Source organism: Oncorhynchus masou, chromosome 5 (genome assembly GCF_036934945.1).
Source record: "Oncorhynchus masou masou isolate Uvic2021 chromosome 5, UVic_Omas_1.1, whole genome shotgun sequence".
Taxonomy (NCBI): Eukaryota; Metazoa; Chordata; class Actinopteri; order Salmoniformes; family Salmonidae; genus Oncorhynchus; species Oncorhynchus masou.
This window is the reverse complement of record NC_088216.1, coordinates 10230059-10249104: the sequence shown is the minus strand read 5'-3', so window position 1 is coordinate 10249104 and position 19046 is coordinate 10230059. Positions and strand designations below refer to the sequence as shown.

Sequence of the window (19046 nt, the reverse complement as noted above, 5' to 3'; positions counted from 1 at the left end):
ATCTTCACGGATCCATCTCATGGTCCCCCGATCAACCCTCTTAGGCATGTCATTCTCCCTGGTTTTCGGAAAGCCCTGCCTGTTGGTACGGATGGTGCCACAAGCCCACACATCCTGCTTCCTCAGGTCTGTGAACAGGGTAGGGCTTGTGTAGAAGTTGTCCATAAACAGTCTGTAGCCCGTCCCCAGCAGTTGAAAATCCAACAACTCCATAACGGAATCATAACTGAGTCCCTTACCGGTCGCAAAACTGCTTTCCCCCTCACAAACAAACAAATTCCAAGTGTAGGCACACGCAGAATCGGCCAAAACAAAGAGTTTGTAGCCACACAGCTTGTTACACATACGTTGTCTGAGGCCATCTCTAGCCTCTGAGGCTACCATCCTCTCATCTATGGACAGGCTCTACAGTGAAATAAAACAAGAACTAACCGAAACAGCAGTAGACAAAGCATATTGATGTTAGAGAGAGGCATGTAGGGCAGGGCTGGGGGCTCCACAGTGAAATAAAACAATAAGAACTAACCGAAACAGCAGTAGACAAAGCATATTGATGTCAGAGGCCTAAAGCAATCAAAGGTGTTGCTAAGCTAAAACAACAACGGGGCAGTTAGGACGCAGGACCTGAGTTGAAGGCCGACAGATCAACTAAATGAGGTACAGTGTTAATGAACAGTCCAGCAGGCATCAGCTGTGTAGCCGAGTGATCATAGGGTCCAATGAGCAGCAATAGGTGAGTCAGGGAGCCGTTCGGGAGTCGCTACTACGCTCGGCGAGCGGGAGACACGGCGTTCAGAAAGCTATCGGGCCGGGGCTTGCAGATGGGTCTTCGGATATCGCAATGGAAAAGCCTGTTGAAACCACATCGGGCGATTACGTCGGCAGAACAGTCGTGATGGATCGGCTCGGTGTCGACAATAAAGGGTCCAGGCCAATTGGAAAAAGAGGTTTTGTAGCCCAAGAATTAGCTGTTATTACTTCGTCGGCTAGCCGGGAGATGCGCCTAGCTCAAGGCTAACTGGTGCAGGCTTCGGGACAGAGGCGCTAGCCACTCGGTTGCAGCAAGCGAGCAGCAATGATCTGGTGTAATGGTCCAGAGCATGCGGCAGGAATGCCGGTGATGTGGTAGAGAAAAGCAGTCCGATATCCTCTGGTTTGATATCGCGCTGCGCAGACTGGCAGGAAGCTGGTGTCTGAGCTAAAGGTGAAGACCGCTGGCAGTGGCTAACAATGACTAGTAGCTAGTTTGCTGGCTAGCATCTGATGGAGGTTCCAGTTATAAGGTATATTTAAAAAATGATGAACCAACTCCTTTTCCATATTTCTATAAGAGCCCCCGTGACCCAATTCACATCAGGACTAAGCAAACCCCAGCATGAGCTGTGGTTGCGGATAGTTAAATATCCACAAAACATCATATCTACATAACGGTTGCGGATAGTTAAATATCTACACAACGAACAGTGAGCTGTGGTTGCGGACAGTTAAATATCTACACAACGAACAGTGAGCTGTGGTTGCGGATAGTTAAATATCTACACAACGAACAGTGAGCTGTGGTTGCGGATAGTTAAATATCTACACAACGAACAGTGAGCTGTGGTTGCGGATAGTTAAATATCTACACAACGAACAGTGAGCTGTGGTTGCGGATAGTTAAATATCTACACAACGAACAGTGAGCTGTGGTTGCGGATAGTTAAATATCTACATAACGAAAAGTCACTTACGTTCCAAATAACGGGAGGACTTGTTCTCAACCATACAGGAACAGGAAACGTGGCAGCTTTTGCTCTAACACGTGAAATGTTATGAACTCTGAAATATTGATCACTCAAGAAGAAGTGAGTCCTCGGTGACAGACAGAGGCTGGAAAGGTAGCAAATCTAGTACGACAACAATGACCGACGTGGACCTCCAGAGAGGTAGACCTTTCAGACCACGTGACCACACCACAAGCGTTATATTTATATAATTAATTATATAAATTATAATTATATATTCAGGAAAATTATAACTTTGTAATCTGAACATTTTCTGTGGTGCCCCGACTTCCTAGTTAGTTAAATTTACATGATTTGTTTAATCACGTAATAATAACTACAGAGAATTGATTTGATAAAATAACAGTCTTCCCCTTTTTATGATACTAAAGACAAGACAATATAGTTATTGTACAGTCGTGGCCAAAAGTTTTGAAAATGACACAAATATTAGTTTTCAAAGTCTGCTGCCTCAGTTTGTATGATGGCAATTTGCATATACTCCAGAATGTTATGAAGAGTGATCAGATGAATTGCAAAGTCCCTCTTTGAACAGAATCCCCCAAAAACATTTCCCCTGCATTTCAGCCCTGCCATAAAAGGACCAGCTTACATCATGTCAGTGATTCTCTCGTTAACACAGGTGTGAGTGTTGACGAGGACAAGGCTGGCAATCACTCGGTCATGCTGATTGAGTTCGAATAACAGACTGGAAGCTTCAAAAGGAGGGTGGTGCTTGGAATCATTGTTCTTCCTCTGTCAACCATGGTTACCTGCAAGGAAACACGTGCCGTCATCATTGCTTTGCACAAAAAAGGCTTCACAGGCAAGGATATTGCTGCCAGTAAGATTGCACCTAAATCAACCATTTATCGGATCATCAAGAACTTCAAGGAGAGCGGTTCAATTGTTGTGAAGAAGGCTTCAGGGTGCCCAAGAAAGTCCAGCAAGCACCAGGACCGTCTCCTAAAGTTGATTCAGCTGCGGGATCAGGGCACCACTAGTACAGAGCTTGCTTAGGAATGGCAGCAGGCAGGTGTGAGGGAGGCAGGCAGGTGTGAGTACATCTGCACGCACAGTGAGGCAAAGACTTTTGTTGGATGGCCTGGTGAAGAAGGGCAGCAAAGAAGCCACTTCTCTCCAGGAAAAACATCAGGGACAGACTAATATTTTGCAAAAGGTACAGGGATTGGACTGCTGGGGACTGGGGTAAAATAATTTTCTTTGATGTATCCCCTTTCCAATTGTTTGGGGCATCCGGAAAAAAGCTTGTCCGGAGAAGACAAGGTGAGCGCTACCATCAGTCCTGTGTCATGCCAACAGTAAAGCATCCTGAGACTATTCATGTGTGGGGTTGCTTCTCAGCCAAGGGAGTCTCACTCACAATCTGACAGAAATATCTAAAGACTGATGCAGCAAACTTTGTGGAAATTAATATTTGTGTCTCAAAACCTTTGGCCACGACTGTAGGATACCTGATAGTGGCAACACATGGAGTAGTGTTGATATAGTCATGGTAGGATACATGATAGAGACAACACATGGAGTAGGGTTGATATAGTCATGGTAGGATACATGATAGTGGCAACACATGGAGTAGGGTTGATATAGTCATGGTAGGATACATGATAGTGGCAACACATGGAGTAGGGTTGATATAGTCATGGTAGGATACATGATAGTGGCAACACATGGAACTGCATTGGATATAGTCATGGTAGGATACATGATAGTGACAACACATGGAGTAGGGTTGGATATAGTCATGGTAGGATACATGATAGAGACAACACATGGAGTAGGGTTGGATATAGTCATGGTAGGATACATGATAGTGGCAACACATGGAGTAGGGTTGATATAGTCATGGTAGGATACATGATAGTGGCAACACATGGAGTAGGGTTGATATAGTCATGGTAGGATACGTGATAGTGGCAACACATGGAGTAGGGTTGGATATAGTCAGGGTAGGATACATGATAGTGACAACACATGGAGTAGGGTTGGATATAGTCATGGTAGGATACATGATAGTGGCAACACATGGAGTAGGGTTGGATATAGTCATGGTAGGATACGTGATAGTGACAACACATGGAGTAGGGTTGGATATAGTCATGGTAGAATACATGAGTGACAACACATGGAGTAGGGTTGATATACTCATGGTAGGATACATGATAGAGACAACACATGGAGTAGGGTTGATATAGTCATGGTAGGATACATGATAGAGACAACACATGGAGTAGGGTTGATATAGTCATGGTAGGATACATGATAGAGACAACACATGGAGTAGGGTTGGATATAGTCATGGTAGGATACATTGAGCGGCAAGATGTTCTTTACGATTCGGCCATCAGATTTGCCAACAATGCTCCTTTTTGGACACATCACTACACTCTATACTCCTCTGTAAACTGGTTCTCTCTGTATACTGTACTATACTCTGTATAGCCGTCGCAAGACACACTGGTTGATGCTTAGCTCACTCCCCTCTATCCAAGATACCTACATAACTACCTACCTACCTAAATACTTATTTCCCACCATAATTTGCAAATAAATTCATTAAAAATCCTACAATGTGATTTTCTGGATTTTTGTCTGTCATAGTTGAAGTGTAACTATGATGACAATTACAGGCCTCATCTTTTTAAGTGGGAGAACTTGCACAATTGGTGGCTGACTAAATACTTTTTTGCCCCACTGTATGTTTAAATGTCTGGACTAAAGTTTTTGAATAAAATAAATATTTGAAAGAAAATGTAATTTACCTTCAATGAATTAAAACTCTCTCTCTCACACCTTGGGTAGGAATGTTAAGGGTCAAGAAGTTGTGAATCTAGGGGGGCCCTTGTACACAGGGGAACTATATGTACACAAAATAATTAACAACCTGGACCCCCAGGTGTCTTTTAAAACATATGTTTTACTAACGACCTAAACAGATTATTTGTACTATTTTAAAAATAGTTCTCGGGGTGGATGTGTCTGTCTTTGAAAGGGTCCTTGTAATATTTAAGATGTCCCCTTTACTGATGACCTAAACAAATACATTCTACCCCCCATAAAAGAGGGATGTCTCAGTCAACCCCCCTACATATCCCAAGAGGCCTCACACCACCCTCTTTGAAAGGGTCATTGTAATATAACTCATTGAACTCTTTAACTATGCTTGCTTTAATGAGGACCTAACAGATCACTTTTACACTTTTAAAAATAGTTGTCAGTTTCCCAGATTTAAAAGTCAAGAGGTCGTGAACCTAGAGGGGCCCTTGAACACATGTTGTGTTTCGGTAAACGTTTTCTGTTTATGAAGGAATAAATGATTGACCGGATATTGACCACAAATAATATATCATTGTAGTCTTTAACGATGTGCCCTTTACTAATAACTTAAACAGATCATTTTACCCTTTTACTGCAGGGGGCAAATTATGGGGCCTTCACTGCTGCAGAAATGTTTTGGTACCCTTCCCCAGATCTGTGCCTCAACACAATCCTGTCTCGGAGCTCTACGGACAATTCCTTCGACTTCATGGCTTGGTTTTTGCTTTGACTTGCACTGTAAACTGTGGGACCTTATATCGACAAGTGTGTGCTTTCCAAATCATGTCCAATCAATTGAATTTACCCCAATCAAGTTGTAGAAACATCAAGGATGATCAATGGAAACAGGATGCACCTGAGCTCAATTTTGAGTCACAAAGCAAAGGGTCTGAACAATTATGTAAATGTGATATTTGTTTTGAATAAATGTGATTTGTTTTTTTTACATTTGTTTTATTTAATCAATTGTAGAATAACGTTGTAACATAACAAAATGTGGAAAAAGTCAAGGGGTCTGAATACTTTCCAAAGGCACTGTATCTGTAAGTGATTCAGACAGCATAATTTCTATATTCTAATTCAAAATCATTGACCCATAAGAACACCTGACCAAAGCCAGGCGTGACCCATATAGAATTAAAACATTCTTAATAAGAAATATAATCTAATAAACAAATGTTTGCATAACCAAAGACATCAACACTGACACCAACATTGTATTTAGCTTGGCTTTCATATGGCCAGGAAGGTCATTCAGAATAACAATAGACAATAGTTATTGTTGCTAGTTTAGCGATGAAGACAGTGAAGGTTCAAGAATGTTGGATCCACCCATTCCCCCCATTTTCACCATTATTGACAAACCCAAATCCAACTGCCTGTAGCTCAGGACCTGAAGCAAAGATATGCAGATTCTTGATACCATTTGAAAGGAAAGACTCTGAAGGTTACGGAAATGTGAAAGGAATGTTTGTAACATCTTTGAAATGCAAGAGAAAGGCCATACTGTATTATTCCAGCACAGGTGCTATTTAGATTTTGGCCACTAGATGGCAGCAGTGTGTGTGTGTGTAAAGTTTTAGACTGGTAACGTCAGGAATGAGCGAGCGATATGACATTTAGTAGGAAGTCACCCAGGTGTCCCAGACAAGTTGCCCAAATGTACCCAAGTGGCCGAATTGGTAAAGTGATACATTTTCAAGAAAATAACTATATACAACATACAAAAAATGATATGTTAACACCCCCCTCCCCCCAAAAAAAAAAATGACAGTAGAATGACAGTATTTGGAAGACCCTCAGTCCTCTACACAATATCCTGCTGCTGATGCCAAGGCCCATAACAGTCTCAGTCCTCTACACAATAATATCCTGCTGCTGATGCCAAGGCCCATAGCAGTCTCAGTCCTCTACACAATAATATCCTGCTGCTGATGCCAAGGCCCATAACAGTCTCAGTCCTCTACACAATAATATCCTGCTGCTGATGCCAAGGCCCATAGCAGTCTCAGTCCTCTACACAATAATATCCTGCTGCTGATGCCAAGGCCCATAGCAGTCTCAGTCCTCTACACAATAATATCCTGCTGCCAAGGCCCATAACAGTCTCAGTCCTCTACACAATAATATCCTGCTGCTGATGCCAAGGCCCATAACAGTCTCAGTCCTCTACACAATAATATCCTGCTGCCAAGGCCCATAGCAGTCTCAGTCCTCTACACAATAATATCCTGCTGCTGATGCCAAGGCCCATAGCAGTCTCAGTCCTCTACACAATAATATCCTGCTGCTGATGCCAAGGCCCATAACAGTCTCAGTCCTCTACACAATAATATCCTGCTGCTGATGCCAAGGCCCATAACAGTCTCAGTCCTCTACACAATAATATCCTGCTGCTGATGCCAAGGCCCATAGCAGTCTCAGTCCTCTACACAATAATATCCTGCTGCTGATGCCAAGGCCCATAGCAGTCTCAGTCCTCTACACAATAATATCCTGCTGCTGATGCCAAGGCCCATAGCAGTCTCAGTCCTCTACACAATAATATCCTGCTGCTGCTGCCAAGGCCCATAACAGTCTCAGTCCTCTACACAATAATATCCTGCTGCTGATGCCAAGGCCCATAACAGTCTCAGTCCTCTACACAATAATATCCTGCTGCTGATGCCAAGGCCCATAACAGTCTCAGTCCTCTACACAATAATATCCTGCTGCTGATGCCAAGGCCCATAACAGTCTCAGTCCTCTACACAATAATATCCTGCTGCTGATGCCAAGGCCCGTAACAGTCTCAGTCCTCTACACAATAATATCCTGCTGCTGATGCCAAGGCCCATAGCAGTCTCAGTCCTCTACACAACAATATCCTGCTGCTGATGCCAAGGCCCATAGCAGTCTCATTCCTCTACACAATAATATCCTGATGCCAAGGCCCATAACAGTCTCAGTCCTCTACACAATAATATCCTGATGCCAAGGCCCATAGCAGTCTCAGTCCTCTACACAATAATATCCTGATGCCAAGGCCCATAGCAGTCTCAGTCCTCTACACAATAATATCCTGATGCCAAGGCCCATAACAGTCTCAGTCCTCTACACAATAATATCCTGCTGCTGATGCCAAGGCCCATAACAGTCTCAGTCCTCTACACAATAATATCCTGCTGCTGATGCCAAGGCCCATAGCAGTCTCAGTCCTCTACACAATAATATCCTGCTGCTGATGCCAAGGCCCATAACAGTCTCAGTCCTCTACACAATAATATCCTGATGCCAAGGCCCATAACAGTCTCAGTCCTCTACACAATAATATCCTGCTGCCGATGCCAAGGCCCATAACAGTCTCAGTCCTCTACACAATAATATCCTGCTGCTGATGCCAAGGCCCATAGCAGTCTCAGTCCTCTACACAATAATATCCTGCTGCTGATGCCAAGGCCCATAGCAGTCTCAGTCCTCTACACAATAATATCCTGATGCCAAGGCCCATAGCAGTCTCAGTCCTCTACACAATAATATCCTGCTGCCAAGGCCCATAACAGTCTCAGTCCTCTACACAATAATATCCTGATGCCAAGGCCCATAACAGTCTCAGTCCTCTACACAATAATATCCTGCTGCTGATGCCAAGGCCCATAACAGTCTCAGTCCTCTACACAATAATATCCTGCTGCTGATGCCAAGGCCCATAGCAGTCTCAGTCCTCTACACAATAATATCCTGCTGCCGATGCCAAGGCCCATAGCAGTCTCAGTCCTCTACACAATAATATCCTGCTGCCAAGGCCCATAGCAGTCTCAGTCCTCTACACAATAATATCCTGCTGCTGATGCCAAGGCCCATAGCAGTCTCAGTCCTCTACACAATAATATCCTGCTGCCAAGGCCCATAACAGTCTCAGTCCTCTACACAATAATATCCTGCTGCTGATGCCAAGGCCCATAGCAGTCTCAGTCCTCTACACAATAATATCCTGCTGCCGATGCCAAGGCCCATAGCAGTCTCATTCCTCTACACAATAATATACTGCTGCCGATGCCAAGGCCCATAGCAGTCTCAGTCCTCTACACAATAATATCCTGCTGCCGATGCCAAGGCCCATAACAGTCTCAGTCATCTACACAATAATATCCTGCTGCCGATGCCAAGGCCCATAGCAGTCTCAGTCCTCTACACAATAATATCCTGCTGCCGATGCCAAGGCCCATAGCAGTCTCAGTCCTCTACACAATAATATCCTGCTGCTGATGCCAAGGCCCGTAACAGTCTCAGTCCTCTACACAATAATATCCTGCTGCCGATGCCAAGGCCCATAACAGTCTCAGTCCTCTACACAATAATATCCTGCTGCCAAGGCCCATAACAGTCTCAGTCCTCTACACAATAATATCCTGCTGCCAAGGCCCATAACAGTCTCAGTCCTCTACACAATAATATCCTGCTGCCGATGCCAAGGCCCATAGCAGTCTCAGTCCTCTACACAATAATATCCTGCTGCCAAGGCCCATAGCAGTCTCAGTCCTCTACACAATAATATCCTGCTGCCAAGGCCCATAGCAGTCTCAGTCCTCTACACAATAATATCCTGCTGCCAAGGCCCATAGCAGTCTCAGTCCTCTACACAATAATATCCTGCTGCCAAGGCCCATAACAGTCTCAGTCCTCTACACAATAATATCCTGCTGCTGATGCCAAGGCCCATAACAGTCTCAGTCCTCTACACAATAATATCCTGATGCCAAGGCCCATAGCAGTCTCAGTCCTCTACACAATAATATCCTGCTGCTGATGCCAAGGCCCATAGCAGTCTCAGTCCTCTACACAATAATATCCTGCTGCTGATGCCAAGGCCCATAACAGTCTCAGTCCTCTACACAATAATATCCTGATGCCAAGGCCCATAGCAGTCTCAGTCCTCTACACAATAATATCCTGCTGCTGATGCCAAGGCCCATAACAGTCTCAGTCCTCTACACAATAATATCCTGCTGCTGATGCCAAGGCCCATAGCAGTCTCAGTCCTCTACACAATAATATCCTGCTGCTGATGCCAAGGCCCATAGCAGTCTCAGTCCTCTACACAATAATATCCTGCTGCTGATGCCAAGGCCCATAGCAGTCTCAGTCCTCTACACAATAATATCCTGCTGCCAAGGCCCATAACAGTCTCAGTCCTCTACACAATAATATCCTGCTGCTGATGCCAAGGCCCATAACAGTCTCAGTCCTCTACACAATAATATCCTGCTGCCAAGGCCCATAGCAGTCTCAGTCCTCTACACAATAATATCCTGCTGCCAAGGCCCATAACAGTCTCAGTCCTCTACACAATAATATCCTGCTGCTGATGCCAAGGCCCATAGCAGTCTCAGTCCTCTACACAATAATATCCTGCTGCCAAGGCCCATAGCAGTCTCAGTCCTCTACACAATAATATCCTGCTGCTGATGCCAAGGCCCATAGCAGTCTCAGTCCTCTACACAATAATATCCTGCTGCCAAGGCCCATAACAGTCTCAGTCCTCTACACAATAATATCCTGCTGCTGATGCCAAGGCCCATAACAGTCTCAGTCCTCTACACAATAATATCCTGCTGCTGATGCCAAGGCCCATAGCAGTCTCAGTCCTCTACACAATAATATCCTGCTGCCAAGGCCCATAGCAGTCTCAGTCCTCTACACAATAATATCCTGCTGCTGATGCCAAGGCCCATAGCAGTCTCAGTCCTCTACACAATAATATCCTGCTGCTGATGCCAAGGCCCATAGCAGTCTCAGTCCTCTACACAATAATATCCTGCTGCTGATGCCAAGGCCCATAACAGTCTCAGTCCTCTACACAATAATATCCTGCTGCTGATGCCAAGGCCCATAACAGTCTCAGTCCTCTACGCAATAATATCCTGCTGCCAAGGCCCATAACAGTCTCAGTCCTCTACACAATAATATCCTGCTGCTGATGCCAAGGCCCATAACAGTCTCAGTCCTCTACACAATAATATCCTGCTGCTGATGCCAAGGCCCATAGCAGTCTCTTTCTGGTGTAAAGCAGAGGGTAACAGAACAAGTGGTGCAGGCGACAGGGCCTTTCCTGTGACACAGAACACAACGACGCCTCCCCACGGTGCCCTTTTTACCCCGAGGCACATTCATGCCTGCCGATAAGAATTTGGGAATGTGAACACCACTGGTGGCAGGAGTAGAAGGGACAGAATGTGACGCAGTGGACACGTTGTCGCCAGCAAGCTCCTGGATGAGCAGCTCTCTGAAGGCTCGCTGTGTCATGGAGGTCTGTCCACGGCTCTTAGCCATTTCCTTATGAAGGATGAATGCATTCACCACAGCAATGTCGATGAAGTGATAGAACAATGTCCTGTACCATTTCATGGTCTTGTGGAGAACATTGTTGTAGCCAAGCAGAGCGTCTGACTGGTCCACACCTCCCATGCTCTTGTTGTAATCCTTTATAGCAGCAGGAATGGGGACCCTTTTGGTGGTCCATGCACCATTGGCATCCTTCACACGCCTGTTGACGTGATCGCCACTGAACGATTTGTGGATAGTGGAGCACATCGCCACCTCTCTGGTGTCCATCCACTTCACAAACAGCAGGCCATCTTCACGGATCCATCTCATGGTCCCCCGATCAACCCTCTTAGGCATGTCATTCTCCCTGGTTTTCGGAAAGCCCTGCCTGTTGGTACGGATGGTGCCACAAGCCCACACATCCTGCTTCCTCAGGTCTGTGAACAGGGTAGGGCTTGTGTAGAAGTTATCCACAAACAGTTTGTAGCCCGTCCCCAGCAGTTGAAAATCCAACAACTCCATAACGGAATCATAACTGAGTCCCTTACCGGTCGCAAAACTGCTTTCCCCCTCACAAACAAACAAATTCCAAGTGTAGGCACACGCAGAATCGGCCAAAACAAAGAGTTTGTAGCCACACAGCTTGTTACACATACGTTGTCTGAGGCCATCTCTGGCCTCTGAGGCTACCATCCTCTCATCTATGGACAGGTTCTGGCTGGGCTGAAAATGGGTCTTGCAGGCCTCAACCATGCTGGAGTAGAGAGGTTTGATTTTGCAGAGCCTGTCAAAGCTTGCTGTGCCTCGCTTCTTGTCGTTGTCGTCGTCAACTTGTGGGTCACTGATATGAAGGGCCCGCGAGATAGTCAGAAACCTTTTACAGGATATGACAGTGGTGGGGAAAGGCAGTTGGTAGAGTGTTGACGTTCTCCAGTAGCTCTTCAGGGTTTTCAACTTCACCAACCCCATGTAAATAACCATTGAGATGTAACAGTACAGGTCTTGGATGGAAATGGGCTTCCAGGCCTCTTTCTTGCCTGCTTGTTTCTTAGCCCCATACTTGTTGGTGTTAGAAACCAGCGAATCAAGAACTGACGAGGAGAAAAACATCTGGAAAAGATGCCGGGGGCTGTACTCTGCAGTCATGTCCAGCTGAGGTCCCGGCTGCCTTCTCGGTCTAAATGTTGGTGGAAGTGGCTCCACATCATCTTCTAGCACAGTGTGCCAACGGTCCTCTGCCTCGGTGGTAGTTGTCGCTGGTTCACTGGCCCTCCTCTGCTTCTGGGCTGGTCTCTTCACACCTCTAGATGGCCGGGCGGGGGAAGGGGTGGAGCCGGAGGCAGCAGGGGTCCAGCTGGATGAACCAGCTTCAGCGTCTGAATTAGTGGGGGATGGACACCTTGACATTGTGGGGTCCCATTGTTCATCCGAGTCCCTGGCACTGTGTAATAAAGAACAAATCAGTAAGAATGCTTTTACAGATGAGCCCTGTATCAACACGTCAATCAAACAGATATCTATTATATAGAGTAGAGGGAACACAATCACTATGGTGAAGTGCTGTTCCATTCCACCCCGGCCATTGTTGTGGGCCGCCCTCCCCTCACCAGCCCCCAATGGATATTTATATAACAATGGAATGGAGTGAATGGAACAGCAAACTCACCTCACCACAGTGACCGTATACTGTGTGGAGTAGAGGGGACACGGTCACTGGGGTGAGGTGACTGTGTGGAGTAGAGGGAACACGGTCACTGTGGTGAGGTGACTGTGTGGAGTAGAGGGGACACGGTCACTGTGGTGAGGTGACTGTGTGGAGTAGAGGAGACACGGTCACTGTGGTGAGGTGACTGTGTGGAGTAGAGGGGACACGGTCACTGTGGTGAGGTGACTGTGTGGAGTAGAGGGGACACGGTCACTGTGGTGAGGTGACTGTGTGGAGTAGAGGGGACACGGTCACTGTGGTGAGGTGACTGTGTGGAGTAGAGGGGACACGGTCACTGTGGTGAGGTGACTGTGTGGAGTAGAGGGGACACGGTCACTGTGGTGAGGTGACTGTGTGGTGGTGAGGTGACTGTGTGGAGTAGAGGAGACACGGTCACTGTGGTGAGGTGACTGTGTGGAGTAGAGGGGACACGGTCACTGTGGTGAGGTGACTGTGTGGTGGTGAGGTGACTGTGTGGAGTAGAGGAGACACGGTCACTGGGGTGAGGTGACTGTGTGGAGTAGAGGAGACACGGTCACTGTGGTGAGGTGACTGTGTGGAGTAGAGGGGACACGGTCACTGGGGTGAGGTGACTGTGTGGAGTAGAGGGGACACGGTCACTGTGGTGAGGTGACTGTGTGGAGTAGAGGGGACACGGTCACTGTGGTGAGGTGACTGTGTGGAGTAGAGGGGACACGGTCACTGTGGTGAGGTGACTGTGTGGAGTAGAGGGGACACGGTCACTGTGGTGAGGTGACTGTGTGGAGGTGAGGTGACTGTGTGGAGTAGAGGGGACACGGTCACTGTGGTGAGGTGACTGTGTGGAGTAGAGGGGACACGGTCACTGTGGTGAGGTGACTGTGTGGAGGTGAGGTGACTGTGTGGAGTAGAGGGGACACGGTCACTGTGGTGAGGTGACTGTGTGGAGTAGAGGGGACACGGTCACTGTGGTGAGGTGACTGTGTGGAGTAGAGGGGACACGGTCACTGTGGTGAGGTGACTGTGTGGAGTAGAGGGGACACGGTCACTGTGGTGAGGTGACTGTGTGGTGGTGAGGTGACTGTGTGGAGTAGAGGGGACACGGTCACTGTGGTGAGGTGACTGTGTGGAGTAGAGGGGACACGGTCACTGTGGTGAGGTGACTGTGTGGAGTAGAGGGGACACGGTCACTGTGGTGAGGTGACTGTGTGGAGTAGAGGGGACACGGTCACTGTGGTGGGGTGACTGTGTGGAGTAGAGGGGACACGGTCACTGTGGTGAGGTGACTGTGTGGAGTAGAGGAGACACGGTCACTGTGGTGAGGTGATTGTATGCTGTTCCATTCTACTACATTCCATTTTTATATAAAATCTATTGATATTGATTATATAAATAATATATTGATTAAATAATAGATATATTCACATTCGCCCACAATGTATAGCCAATGTCTTTACACATTTCATTACTGATTATAATGTAAAAAATCTCTAATAAAAATTCTCTAATAGATAATATTTGATATTATTTATTTCAAATCACGGCATTATCATGAGAAGAACTTACCAGTCCAAAACGACGTCCTCGCCGTGTAGAAACATATCTTCCGTCTGGGAGTCAAAGCTGTGTTCGCTCAGTGACTCGTCTTCGTCCTGTAGTGATTCTGTGTCACTTTCCCCATCTCCAGTGTGTCCCCCCTCATGTCTGTTCAGGCTTCCTAACCTGGTAAAACTCTTTCCAATCTGGGAGCAGAGGTGTCGTCTTGCTGGTTTGGTCGTCTCTGGTTCCTCCAAGTTCGGTTTTCCTCCTGCCAAAGACCGTGTTTATTTAAAGAGAGAACAGAATTAAATCTCGACATGATAAAACTGCCTTGCTATGAGGTTTAATCCAAATCAGATCCCTCAATAACCTGAGGCCAGTTTCCAAACATTTAATAATTTAAGACAATCTTGGTGTGATTTTAAAACAAATGTTGTAGAGCTTCCTGGTAATTAATTACTAATTAATTCTGTATTAGAAGTCAGACTACACACAACTAGACACAGACGTGGATGGACTCCTATCCATCAGGTGGTTCTAAATATATACAACCTTCATAGTTGTAAGATACATAAGTTCACTTTTTCCCATACGCGCAAAAGCTTATTTCAATAATTTTGTGCTTACTTTTTTTTGTAGCCCTTTGCCAAGATAATCCATCCACCTGACAGGTGTGGCATGTCAAGAAGCTTATTAATTAATAACCTCTTGAAGCTAGGGGGCACTATTTTTATGTTTGGAAAAATAACGTTCCCAAAGTAAACAGCCTATTTCTCAGGACCAGATAATAGAATATGCATATTTATTTCAGCTTTATTTAACCAGGTAGGCAAGTTGAGAACAAGTTCTCATTTACAATTGCGACCTGGCCAAGATAAAGCAAAGCAGTTTGACACATACAACGACAGAGTTACACATGGAGTAAAACAAACATACAGTCAATAATACATTATAAACAAGTCTATATACAATGTGAACAAATGAGGTGAGATAAGGGAGGTAAAGGCACAAAAAGGCCATGGTGGCAAAGTAAATACAATATAGCAAGTAAAACACTGGAATGGTAGATTTGCAGTGGAAGAATGTGCAAAGTAGAAATAAAAATGATGGGGTGCAAAGGAGCAAAATAAATAAATAAAATAAATACAGTAGGGAAAGAGGTAGTTGTTTGGGCTAAATTATAGGTGGGCTATGTACAGGTGCAATAATCTGTGAGCTGCTCTGACAGTTGGTGCTTAAAGCTAGTGAAGGAGATAAGTGTTTCCAGCTTCAGAGATTTTTGTAGTTCGTTCCAGTCATCGGCAGCAGAGAACTGGAAGGAGAGGCGGCCAAAGAAAGAATTGGTTTTGGGGGTGACCAGAGAGATATACCTGCTGGAGGGCGTGCTACAAGTGGGTGATGCTATGGTGACCAGCGAGCTGAGATATGGGGGGACTTTACCTAGCAGGGTCTTGTAGATGACATGGAGCCAGTGGGTTTGGCAACGAGTATGAAGCGAGGTCCAGCCAATGAGAGCGTACAGGTCGCAATGGTGGGTAGTATATGGGGCTTTGGTGACAAAACAGATTGCACTGTGATAGACTGCATCCAATTTGTTGAGTAAGGTATTGGAGGCTATTTTGTAAATGACGTCGCCGAAGTCGAGGATTGGTAGGATGGTCAGTTTTACAAGGGTAGGTTTGGCAGCATGAGCGAAGGATGCTTTGGGGCGAAATAGGAAGCCAATTCTCGATTTAACTTTGGATTGGAGATGTTTGATGTGGGTCTGGAAGGAGAGTTTACAGTCTAACCAGACACCTAGGTATTTGTAGTTGTCCACGTATTCTAAGTCACAGCCGTCCAGAGTAGTGATGTTGGACAGGCGGGCAGGTGCAGGCAGCGATCGGTTGAAGAGCATGCATTTAGTTTTACTTGTATTAAGAGCAACTGGAGGCCACGGAAGGAGAGTTGTATAGCATTGAAGGGTTGTCTGGAGGGTTGTTAAGTGTCCAAAGAAGGGCCAGAAGTATACAGAATGGTGTCGTCTGTGTAGAGGTGGATCAGAGACACACCAGCAGCAAGAGCGACATCATTGATGTATACAGAGAAGAGCGTCGGTCCAACAATTGAACCCTGTGGCACCCCCATAGAGACTACCAGAGGTCCGGACAGCAGACCCTCCGATTTGACACACTGAACTCTATCAGAGAAGTAGTTGGTGAACAAGGCGAGGCAATCATTTGAGAAAGCAATATATAATTGACAGATTAGGATAGAAAACACTAAAGTTTCCAAAACTGTCAATTTTATCTGAGTTAAACAGAACTGATATTGCAGGCTAAAACCTGAGGAAAATCAAATCAGGAAGTGCCCCTGTTTTTGAAACCTCTGTTGTTATGCATCCCTATTGCCCATTTAAATTGACATCAACCAAATTCCTTTTTCTATGGCTTCCCTAAGGTGTCAACAGCCGTTAGACATAGTTTCAGGCTTTTATTTTGAAGAATGAGCGTGAACGACTACATTGCATAAGTGGATAGGAGGGGACCATCAGAGTAAGCTGTGCGCAAAAGACAAAGGCAGCCATTGTTACTCCCGGTCCTCGTGAAAAGCCAACTGTATTTATTCCTCAGATCCCAAATCAATTCTTCAGAGTTCAAGTAACAGACACATCTCAACATCAACTGTTCAGAGGAGACATCGTGAATCGGGCCTTCATGGTCGAATTTCTGCAAATAAACTACTACTAAAAGGACACCAATAAGAACAAGAGACTTGCTTTGGGAAAGAAACATGAGCAATGGACATTAAACCTGTGGAAATCTGTCCTTTGGTCTGGTGAGTCCAAATTTGAGATTTTTGGTTCTAACCGCCGTGTCTTTGTGAGATACAGAGTAGGTGAACGGTTGATCTCCACATGTGTGGTTCTCACCGTGAAGCATGGAGGAGGTGGTGTGATGGTGCTTTGCTGGTGACACTGTCAGTGATTTATTTAGAATTCAAGGCACACTCATTAACCAGCATGGCTCCCAAAGCATTCTGCAGTGGTATGCCATCCCATCTGGATTGCACTTAGTGGGATTATTGTTTGTTTTTCAACAGGACAATGACCAAACAGCTCCAGGCTGTGTAAGGGCAATTTGACCAAAAAGGAGAGTGATGAGTGCTGCATCACATGACCTGGCCTCCACTATCACTCGACCTCAACCCAATTGAGATGGTTTGAGATGAGTTGGACTGCAGAGTGAAGGAAAAGCAGTCAAAAGTGCTCAGCAAATGTGGGGCCTCTTTCAAGACTATTGGAAAAGCATTCCAGATGAAACTGGTTGAGGGAATGCCAACAGTGTGCAAAGCTGTATTTGATTTAGTCAGGGACAGCCCTACTGGGAACAGATACCAGGGGGCAGATCTATTTTATTTGTTCAAACTGAACTTCAGCACTTACCTTGATTAGTCAAATCTGATGCTTTCTTCACTTCTCCTCCTCTCACAGTTCCACTCAGCCCCGTTGTTTTCCTGCAGTCCACCAGCAGCACAGACAACCTCTTCATACCCAGCAGTAAGGTGCTACCGGGAGAGGCACGACACAGGGACTCCGGGAGGGAGGAAGGGCTAGCGTTGTCCTGGTAACCATAAAGAGGGGACAAATATCATTATGGATGCTGATGTCACTGTTGACATAAAGTGCTTTACAGAAACCCAGCCCAGACCCAGATAGAGCAAGCTGTATGCTAGACCAGACCAAGCTGTACCATCTGGTGTTCTGATCTGGAGAGACTCTTCTCTTCCTCGTCAGCATCAGGATGTTGTTGAGGCTCCCCAGAGGATCCACCATAGTCTTGTCCCTCTCCTGTGTGAACGAGAACATCAAACAGGTGGTAAACTTCTGATCTACTACTACAATCACATAGGGTCTTACAAGAGGCATTAATATCTCTAAACAGGGCCTATAATGCTAATGTTAAAGGGTTGTTCCACGAAATGGGTGCCTGTTGCATCCCTTTGACATTTTAAGTAGAAAATATGCACCAATATTGAATTTTAAAAGCCTGTTATATTAGATGTAGTGCACTTTATAATATAGACCACGTGGAGATTTCAATACATTAATTGAAAAGTCCCACAAATATATGAACCAATGGCAGATTGCCCCTTCAACAATTCCTACAGTAATGAACAACATTTTCAAGTGTAACTTCAGTCGAATGTCCCTTTAAAACCTTAGTTCAACAACTGCATAGTCTGTGCCCGTTTTTAAATTAGTACTCACTGGTGGTAATCAGATGTTCAGTCTCCTCCGCCTCCTTTTTCACTCCCCAAACGTCGTTCTTCTCTTTTACTGAGGTAGCCTCCTCTTTCATTCCAAAATGTTCTTCCTCTTTTTTCACTACAGTCTCTTCTTTCAATGTTATGGCATCTTTCTCCTTTTTCATTCTGAAAGCTTCTTTCTCCGTCTTGCTTAGTGAGTTTATGCTCCGGGAGATTAGCTAAATGCTGTATCAATGTTGCTAATTTCACAAGCAAATTACGTTGAAATTAGCTAGTAGATAGGTAAACAGAAGTATGTTCAAAACACTAAGAGTAATATACAACAAATTGGTGAAAAAAGGTTCAATTAATCGGTTTTATGTTTGCTAGCACACCATCACGCTGGTCAAATCAGTAGCCTTTTGTCGCTGTTGAAGAAACCTCCAGTTCCGTCCACTAGATTATACGTCACACAAGAAGCATCACCTGAAAAACTCACAACGCCATCTGCTGACTGGAGTGGGTAACGCAAATTGGAATCTCCATGACGACGTTTATTCTGGCAAACAATGTCATAAGAAGTCATTTAAAAACAACCAGATGTTATGTTTTCTCATATTTCTTACAGCCAATACTTTAATCCAGGGCTGGCCTGCCCAGTAGGCAGGATTAGGTGACAGATTGACGAG

At 45.4% G+C, this 19046-nt stretch overlaps 1 protein-coding gene across 1 annotated transcript; it reads right to left on the bottom strand.

The window, feature by feature from the left end:
- Positions 1-10130: 10130 nt before the first annotated feature.
- On the bottom strand, positions 10131-18766 carry LOC135532333 (piggyBac transposable element-derived protein 4-like). The gene is made up of 5 exons (XM_064959905.1): positions 18380-18766; positions 17862-17959; positions 17555-17732; positions 14158-14398; positions 10131-12348 (listed from the first exon to the last, which is right to left on the bottom strand). Exons 1-5 carry the CDS (start codon positions 18540-18542, stop codon positions 10590-10592), a joined length of 2439 nt encoding a protein of 812 aa, XP_064815977.1. The 5' UTR covers positions 18543-18766; the 3' UTR covers positions 10131-10589.
- Positions 18767-19046: the final 280 nt, after the last annotated feature.

Coding starts and splice junctions, on each gene's coding strand:
- LOC135532333 (XM_064959905.1), bottom strand. CDS start 18,542: ATGAAAAAGGAGAAAGATGCCATAACATTGAAAGAAGAGACTGTAGTG. Junction 17,960..18,379: donor TGAACATCTGATTACCACCA/GTGAGTACTAAT, acceptor TCGTTCACACAG/GAGAGGGACAAGACTATGGT. Junction 17,733..17,861: donor CCAGATCAGAACACCAGATG/GTACAGCTTGGT, acceptor TATGGTTACCAG/GACAACGCTAGCCCTTCCTC.